General features: G+C 39.0%; 1 protein-coding gene across 2 annotated transcripts in view; it reads left to right on the forward strand.

Annotated features, from left to right (window-relative positions):
• Positions 1–6808, forward strand: part of klf7b (Kruppel like factor 7b) — a 43256-nt gene extending 36448 nt beyond the window's left edge. For both annotated transcript variants that reach the window (XM_081368403.1, XM_081368404.1), the window contains one exon: positions 1909–6808. In XM_081368403.1, the coding sequence (XP_081224529.1) occupies positions 1909–1960 (52 nt within the window). In that variant the 3' untranslated portion in view covers positions 1961–6808. The remainder of the gene's footprint in view (positions 1–1908) is intronic.
• The last annotated feature ends 3221 nt before the right edge of the window (positions 6809–10029 follow it).

The following is a 10029-nucleotide window of genomic DNA, read 5'->3' on the forward strand; positions in this document are numbered from 1 at the left end:
ATCATTAATCCTGCCTAATCAAGCACAGCCCCCTGTTGGGTGTTGAGAGGGGTTGAGTGAGAGGTGGGGGGAGGGGTTATGAGATCTAAGGGTGTGCCAGCTGGTGTAGCAGCCACTTACAGTGAGTCACAGGACCATCTGTCCAGTCGCTCTACCCTACCTCCACACACACACACACACACACACACACACACACACACACACACACACACACACACCATACACATATTTACACCTAGATCAATGCAAACCACAAACAAAAATTTAACTGAGTGCAATATACAATACAATCATCAGGCTCTGCAAAACAATTCACATACCTGAACAAAAGTTAAATGTATGTCATTCACATAATGCAAATCCACAGATGATGAATGGTCAATACTGCAGTCTAGCTGTATTTTAGTAAACAATAAAATAAAGAAAGAAAACTTGGCTGCTGGGTGCAGGAAATGGTCAGGTGTATGTGCTTATTTTGTCAAGAAAAAAGATCAACGCAATGGAAAAAGTTACCACCCACATTTTCAGTGGCCTTCGTTCTGAACACTTTTTTCTCCAATTAGAAAAAAAAATCCTCAATAAAAACAAACCAACAAAGAAAAAAATCACAAAATTACACATAATTTCAAGTAAATAAATAAGTATGGCGGGGGGATACATTTATATGTTTTTTTTTTTGCATGAGGGAATGAACTACAATCCCCCCCGAAGCACTGTGATTGGCAAATATTTTTTGATTTGTAGTCATTGGTTATGCACATAATATACAATATGTCAATTAATTGCAATATTTGAGCTTTTTTTGTTGAACTTCAAAGATCATGGTAGGTCTGTCTTGAAAGGTTTCTATGAAATCATTAAAAAAATTCTCTATGGAGAAAAATGTATGGGATTGTTACTTCTAAAACCCAGCTTTTGGCCTCCCTGGGCATACAGGTATGACTGATCATTGGAAGTCCGTTTTAAAGATTTTCCTTGAAGGACCAAAGAGAGAAAGAGAGAAAATACTAAGAGAATGATTGTACATTTGTTCAATGTTCAGAGCAGAATTCTGCGAAGCAACAGGGGAAAACCAGAAACTGTCAGACTGAGATATAATGTAGAAAAAACAACTGTGTCTACCTGTATATATACACACCCTCCTCCCACCCCATTTTGCATCTTGGCTGCTTCCCATCCAAAAAGCAACAGCGGATTTAACACTGTGGCTCTTGACTAATTAATAATGGATACAGCCAGAGGCAAAATGAAATTATAATTCTCTACTCCTTTTCAACTCTCCAAGTTTTTATTCATTCCAGTTAAGATTCACTTTCAACACTTTTTTGGCTGTAATACAGTAATCCTTATAGCCATATAAATGTAGAGTAGAAATGTCATCGCAACACCGTATTTTCTAAGCACGGTTATGTATTGCTCCTACCAGCAGTGGTTACATGTGAGCTTAATTGATGATGACACAAAAAAGCCCATGGCCCACTACGAGAAACCAACCGCTATGACTCAAGCGCTACATAACTAATGCAGTCGCACAGTTTAAACAATACCATTTCACCTCCAGCCTCGAAATAATTTCCTAATTCAAACGGGCTCGCTGTGATTTGTGGTCGCACTCCCAAAAAAATATTTATTGCGCAAGGCTCAGCACAGACTTTGCTGCTAACTGCATTGGCAAGCTATGCGTTCAAAACGATCTGTCACCAGTTTTAGAGCAAAAAGCTGGCTATGGTTTTTTTTTTTTTTTTTTTTTTTTTCAAACGCCAAATGTTGTTTTCTCTGTTCCATCTGCAAAGCTGCCACACATCTTCCAAGAAACTTAGATCGTGGCCCTCTTTAGCGCAATCTGTGTCAATAAATGTGTTTCCTTGAGTGATTCCAAGCTAAGTCTCTCTCTTTCTCTCTTTACAGATGTTTTTCCAGGTCTGATCACTTGGCTCTGCACATGAAGCGACATATCTAAGGCCGAGGGAGACGGGATAGAGAGAGTGAGAGAAAAAGAGTGAGAACGAAGAGAAGAACATGTGTGCACCGCCCATTCGGGAACATTCACAACAGACTTTGGGTGCACACGAGGGGTCTGGCCGCAAACGTCACCAGGAGGAACATGCGAGGCAGCGTGGGCAAGCGTTGTTGGATTCTACACACTCTCAAGACCGTACAAAAGCCTTTTCATCAGTGATTAGCCATGCCTTACTGAGCGTTAGCTTGGAGGTCAGACACTGCCAAACACCACCTTTTTTTTTTTCTCATTCTCTTTTTGTACAGTAACTTACCACTAGCATGGGACAGTAAACTGAACGCTACATGTACAAAATCGAAACGCACATGTCATTCATCACGTAACATAATTCTACTAGAGAATCAACGTTCATTGTACATTCTGGAACTTCCTTTTTCTTTTTCCAAGGACACATCACAATTACCAACCTGCAGCTATGTCGTATACAGCAAGCAACCAAACACGGAAAACAACATTGCCAATATGTTCGGAGGAGTGACCAATGGAAGTAGCGGCCAAACGCAACGCACGGCCCCCGAAGCAGTCTCTGCACGGGAAAAATTAAAAACAAAAAATACGGCAACGCTCAGGATGTGTGCTGATTTCTTGTACTCTTTCGCTCAGGAGCGAACTCTTCTCTGCTCTTCACACCCGTCACCTCACGGGCGACCGAAATGATGCGCAGCGACACTTTCTTGCCTTTGTTTTTTTTTAAAGACTGTTAAAAAGATGGTTTGTTTTCCTTCTGTGCTGAAATGTCTTAAACTTCTGAAAAGTGAAAACTTACTTTGTGAACACAAGCATAAATGTGCACATACGGGCAATGGGGGGGAACTGTGAGCCCTTCTCAGTATGCACAAGGTTCAGTGGCTGCTATCTGGCACTGAAACGTAACATTGGAAGCATAAGACAGGAACAGAAACCCCCAGAAAAGTTTGAAACTGCTGGCTTGGTATGAAAGGACAGAAGTCTTCTATTTTTCATTTTGCTTTGCTCAGACTTGATCCGGGAAAAGTGAACCAGAGTGCGTCGGCAAGGGCCTTGTGTGATGCTCTTGACACTGGAAAGAGTTATTTTGCTTTGTGTTGATTCTGGCACCCATGTAAGAACATAGTAGTCTGGTGCACTGGAGGAGACCAATGAAGGAGACGTTATGGCGGGGAGGGACAGCTGGCAGGATGTTTGACTCTCAGATTGGAGCACCTGCTGGGATAAGGATCCAAAAGAACTCAGTGGCATCAGCCCAGACAAACTTTGCCTGTTTCGTATCCATTGTCTGCACTGATTTTTTCAATGTTCTCTGTGCTTTTTTTTCATACAGTCAAAAAAAAAGCTGAAAAACAAAACAAAAAAAAAGCATAAAAACAAAAAAACAACTTGGAGGGAAAAAAGCAGAAAACAAAAAAAATACATTAAAAAAACTCTTTCACACAGACACACACCACAATGCAGACAGAATGGTTTCATTGCTCATGGCTTTTTCCTGAGAAAAACGCAAGAAAAAAAAGCAGAACAATAATTACCAAGTTAATGAACAGCATTAAAACGAAACACTGCATGGCAGCCTCTTTCAGACAGACACACGCACTCGCACACATACATGCGCAGCTTGCCTCTCAGCATTATTTGTTTTTGCACCAAAATCTTCACAGCAGGGTTTTAGCAATTGTTGTTTTGTAGGATTGCGTTCAATCCAGACGTCAGACGTTAAATCCAGAACTTGTTGATACACTCGAGTAAATTCTGCTAAACCAGGCCTAGGTCTAGCTCTGTGTTAACAATCAGCTTCCAAAATAGCGGGTACAAAAAAATAAATCATCGTTCCCAAGGTTGTGAAGCCTGTCATGGCGTCGCAATCAGGACGTTACCCTGCCGACCCTCCTCTTTTGCATTGATTTAATGGCTGCAAGGGTGGAGGGGAGATTGAAAGCCATTATGATTCAGCGGTAACATGTTCGTAGTCATCACAGACTCTACTAAATAATCCCAGATTATCCCTCAGGGGACTTCCAGAGCTTAACGTTCGATACCGAAACTCTCAGTGCAGAACTGCCTAAGACTGAAGGGTTGGTGCCTTTCTCTTGGTTTGAGTCCTGCTGAAGGCAGCTCTTCTATCACACATACACACACATACACAGACTTACACACACACCATCACTTCGGTTTGACCACAACTACACGTTTGACTTCAGTTGCCATTTTCAATTGATTTCCTTTTATTTCCAATTCATTTTCTCCATTGAAATGCAAAGTCATGCCAAAATTTTGACAAAATAGGGGATGAATTGGTTCATCTCCATTAATGTACAATCAGTTGTGGTTCGTGGCACTTTTTCCGCGAGAAGCGGCCCATTTATGTGACGATTGTATGTATGAGTTTCTGTAAAGCAAGCGAGCAGGATGTATTGCTATAGTGTCATAAAAACGTTGTCTAATGTCCCACAATTCAACAAACGGGGCAACTATCGACGGTGTACAGCATTCTACATGTTACATCAACTATAAAGTTTCGAAAGGGTTCAATTTCCGTTTTAATCACATATAGCAGTGGTGAAAAGCTACATTTGTTTCACACTGCTCTGCTCTCCTGTTTTTGCTCCCTGACAAAGCGACGATTCCCCTTATTCCTTTAGTCACCATATGGGATATAACAGAAGGAATGCAGAGACCAAAAAAAACGTGTCATATCATTTTCTTTGGCACTGACAAGCAATGAAGCCAGTCTTCAAATTAACACTTAAGATATACAACATAGAAATATTGTCTGTTTAAACACAGTGCAAAGCAACGTTAAATGCAAAATTACAAACAAAAATCCCTTCTTTTGCCAACATGCTCCAGACGTTACTAAATTAAAATGTAATAGACCAATCAGATTCATTAGCAGGCAACATGCCGTTCATATCCCCTCACATATCAAGTGCCATTTAAAACCCCCGATATCTCACTCTCAGAACGACAGCAGTGGTCCAGTCAATTGCACAGGTGTCTGATGCATACTTTGCCCAAAGAATTACGCATTTGCAAATAAACTGCTGGGTGTTGAAAGAGAGAAAGAAGAATTTTGTGTTCGACTTTATTCTCACAGTATCTCTTCTGCCCTTCACCAGCTTCCTATGATTTGTTCTTTAATGTCTAGGTGATCATTGGCTTGGTCTTGAGTATGTGTGCTTGTAAAATATGGTTTGAATGCAAAGTTGAGGATGAGTTTAGAACCTAGCCGTGAAATTGAAACAGCGAATTAGTCGCATCGGTTCTAGTGCTTCTATAGTCAGTGCAGGTCACGCATGTCTTTAGAAATCACCATCCAGGCGATCGTTTTTAAAACGATTGTTTGCGTAAGTCCTAACACGATTTTAGCTGTACAGAAGACCACCTTATCTACTGCGAGTTATCCGTACGGAGATAATGCTGTGGCTGAGTGTTTTACACGACAGTAAGAATGTTTGAAAACATTCTAAGGGAACAAATTTTAAGTGTACTAGATATGCGCACTCTTCCAGTGAAGCTCCCTTCCCAAGCCGTTTGCTTTGTTGCTTCAAAGAGGCTTTTGGCAGCTTAAATTTTATACAAAAAGATGCTTGAAACATCACAAGGGGATTTTATGATAAATGGTCAGAGGTGACAACTTTTTCATTTTTATTGTCCGTATTGGAACATTTCACTGCATAACTAACACACGTCATTGTTACCGCTAGCTTAGTCTGTTTAAATGACACTGCTGTCGATTGTCTACATAACATTTAGTGGCATTTCAAGATGCACTTATCACAAGATCATGGGAACGATTCATACTTCAGCTTCTTAGATAAAGCTTGTAGGTTCATGGCACAACATTAATTGTCTTTTTTGGTCAACAATGCATTCAAATAAAGTCTGCTTACTCTGCTATTCTGCGTATACACTCAAATACTCATCCATATAGTTCCCAGTCACTCGCAAACAGAGATGAGAATTCTGAAGGACTCGTTTGACTTGAGATATACTGCATCTTGAAGTGCATCTGTGTCCGTGTTTGTCCGAACTTGATATGTCAGTACGTAAGGTTTTCACCAGGTCTTTCCCTTTGGCTTTTTGTGTTCCTCACCTCCCACCCCATCTATCCCACCCTGCACCTGCAGAACCACGGTCACTTCCTGAAAGCGCCGTCACTTCAGTTTCATCCTGCAGTTATGTTACCAGCTGTCAGCAATCTTTTACCTATGACTGTCCCTAGACATCACTAACCAAGGAGCAACCGGCCAACAACAGACCTCAAAGCTTTTACAGGTGCTCTCTCTCTCTCTTATCCAAACATGGATCTTTCAGACGGCCTCCAGTTGGTAGAGCAGGTACAAGTCTGAAAAAGAAAAAAGAAAACAGAACAGTTATGTGCCATCTTGATTTATCTGTATGGAAGTAGGACGAAATTTTGCCATATGTAGGCTGAAGCATGTAGTTTCTCGCTAGAGCAGGGACCCTCATATTCACTGTCCTCTCTTTCCCTCGCCACATCACTAACACTCCACCCCCTCACTTCCTGTAATCTTCACACTCTTCCTCTCCGTTTTTTTTCTATTCTGTTCTTTCCTTGTGTGTTTTTGTTTATTGGTTCTTTTGCTGTACAAAGTGTTTAAAATATTATTATTTGTATGATATAATGTTAGTATGGTAATGTTCTTTATTAAGGAAGAAGATGAAATTTATTTTTGTTACTGGTCTGTTTCATAATTCTTTTTTAAATTGGTATTGTAAGATATCTATGCAAGAACTGTTCAGTGGAGCATTTTTATTTAAGAATGTAATAAGTGTAATAAATGGTAGAATCTGAATACCCCAGACTGACGTTTTCTGTAACCAGAAAGAAGAAATATCACTTTGACAGCGAGTGAGAGCAAGACGCTGTCTTTTCATAGCCTTTCATAACCTTTTGGTGAAGTGCTTTCAAATAGTCAAGACTCATTAAGAGACAATTTTTGTCCCAGAAATCACCACATTGTGACAATGGCTCTGTGTACACTGGCTTAGAATGACTTTTTTTGTGTGTCCACGGTTCATTGGAATTGGAAAGCCGAACACCATCACCAACAGAAGCGCTGTGAAGGTCAAAGACTATCACACTTTGTTTGCAGATATATATTGTTGTATATCTGAATTTAAACAAGCAGCGATTTTACCGTTGTGCAGAGCAATAAATAAATAAATAAAAATAAATAAAATTATGAATAAAATAAAAATAATACATTATGCTATTTTTTTTTTAAATAAATAAAGTAATTCCATCAAGAAGGCAATTTCTGGTTGCTGCATTAATAGTTATTTTGCGCATTCAGTGTTGGAATTTTATATGAACTTACAGGTGCTGGTCATATAATTAGAATATCATCAAAAAGTTGATTTATTTCAGTTATTCCATTCAAAAAGTGAAACTTGTATATTATATAGACTCATTACATGCAAAGTGAGATATTTCAAGCCTTTATTTGTTATAATTTTGATGATTATAGCTTACAGCTTGTGAAAACCACAAAATCAAAATCTCAGAAAATTTGAATATTACATGAAATCACACAGTAATTACACAGTAATCCCATGCTCATTGAACCAGGTTTTGGTTATTTTGGCAGTGTGGGCAGGTGCAAATCCTGCTGGAAAATGAAGTCAGCATCATGCAAAATTTGCTCTCATCAGAAAAGAGGACTTTGGTCCACTGTGCTGTATTAAATCCAGAGTCAACGCAGCCGTCTACCAGGACATTTTCAGAGCACTTCATGCTTCCTTCATTTTCCAGCAGGATTTGCACTGGCCCACACTGCCAAAATAACCAAAACCTGGTTCAATGACCATGGGATTACTGTGTAATTACTGTGTTATTTCATGTAATATTCTAATTTTCTGAGATTTTGATTTTGTGGTTTTCACAAGCTGTAAGCTATAATCATCAAAATTATAACAAATAAAGGCTTGAGATATCTCACTTTGCATGTAATGAGTCTATATAATATATAAGTTTCACTTTTTTAACGGAATTACTGAAATAAATCAACTTTTTGATGATATTCTAATTATATGACCAGCACCTGTAAATGCTTGTAGGCCCAAGTAAATAACAAGAGCTTGTATTTCTGAAATACACTTTTTCCTGCAACTAAAGAAGACCTGTATCCCCATCCTTTGATGAGAGCGGCCCACAAAGGTCCTCTATGATACAGTTTACTCAACCATAAAAATATGTCCCACGGCCTGAGAATTTTACCAACAGCCCTGCAGGTGTGTGAATAGCCATTTTACAATGACTAAAGACTCATCCAATCGGATTTTCAAGCCAGAACTATCCATTTTATACCTCGATTTTTATTACAAATTAATGACCCTCCCTCCCAAACTTCTCTCTGCGGGCCACTTTGTGCATCACATCCTTTAATTAGTCGTCACAGGGCTGCCAATGACTAAGCCACCATTTAGAAACTCGTACCCATGACTCAAGGATTAAAAGGGCTAATCGAATAACTAATGGTTAATTAGAGAGTAATTATGTGAAAGAAAAGGTACTTCTAGCGCACATTCTCACAGCCTTGTAAATGTCTTCCAGTGAGATTTCCTCCATCAGCTTCGCTCTATTATAGCTGATGCTGGTAATTGAAATTCATATTGTCATCGCCTCAAACCAAAAGCAAATGTGATATTTATGCGTCATCCACCTCCTGATGCAAGCCTTACTCCTGACAGACACTCAAACGCCAGTACGTTTCATCTCGCCCCGATACACGGCACATCGTGGGGCAAACTGTGAGTAGACTTAAATCCAATTAATTGCATTGTTAATTTGTAGGAATAGACGTGTCAGTGACTGCTGAATAATCTCACCTAGACTAATCACCAAAAAAAAAAAAAAAAAAGGAATTCTGCAGGCTGCAAATTTCCAGCCTAGTCTCTCGGGATCCGCGTCAGTAGCTTAATGTGCATATCCAGCCCCCTCCATTCACCATCCCGCTCACCCTCTCTGCTCTTGGCACAGGGGTCGAATCGTCTGGGTGGCGGAGAAGACATTCATCCATGCCAAGTTTATTAATGTAATACGTCCCCGTGCCCTTGTGCGCCGAGACAATGGTACTAAAATTAGCGCGTTGATTAAATGGAAATCATGCCACTGATGTGATTATTGCTTTAATAGGGCTAAACCACTGTAACTGATGCTAACTAACAAAAGGTCACTTAATTAAGGAAGTGATAGCAGAAGATAATCAGGAATTTACAGGACTCTCGAGGTGGCTGGGGCCAGGAAAACAATATTTTGTTGTGCACAACATGCTCTTGCGATCGCTTTGATTGTGCGATAGTAAACAAGCTTGGATTTTCCCTTAAGACTGCATTTTGGGATGTAAACATTATTGCAGACGGCATGGGCACAAGGAATTTCCCATGATTCCATTTGCCACCCTTACACAAAACTACTGTGATTGTAGTTTGTATCAAATTATAATATCATTGCACTTTGATATAGCCTGCTTTGGTATTTGCCATGATATTCCAAAGGCATTAAAATATAATATAGCTTTAAATTATAGAAATCTACATAAAATAATGTAATACACAGTATATAATTAAAGATATTACATATATAATATATAGGCAATACCACACAGGCAGGAGTGGAACTTTACAACAGTAATATTTCACAATATTAGTAAAAATTTATTACACAATTATTAAAAAATGTTATCAAATAAATGCAGCCTTGGTGAGCATAAGAAATAGACTAAATATAGGCCTACATGTATGTATACGTATGAAGTGCACTGACATAAAATGAAGGCTGAAATGAAAAGAAATTAAGTCATTTTAAATTTCTCATTTCAAATTTATAAACGCTAAAGAGATCAAAATATGATACCTTTCATTAATAGTCTTGAATTTTAGCTTTTTCTTTCACCAGCGATTTCACACACAAAAATTTACTGCCATCAAAATGAAACATCAAACTTGATTAAAAATGGTGAAAATGTCAAAGGACTCATAAAAATCTTCTCAAAAGCCCTTTAAAAAATTCA

This window comes from Scardinius erythrophthalmus (genome assembly GCF_964197995.2).
Source record: "Scardinius erythrophthalmus genome assembly, chromosome: 6".
Classification (NCBI taxonomy): Eukaryota; Metazoa; Chordata; class Actinopteri; order Cypriniformes; family Leuciscidae; genus Scardinius; species Scardinius erythrophthalmus.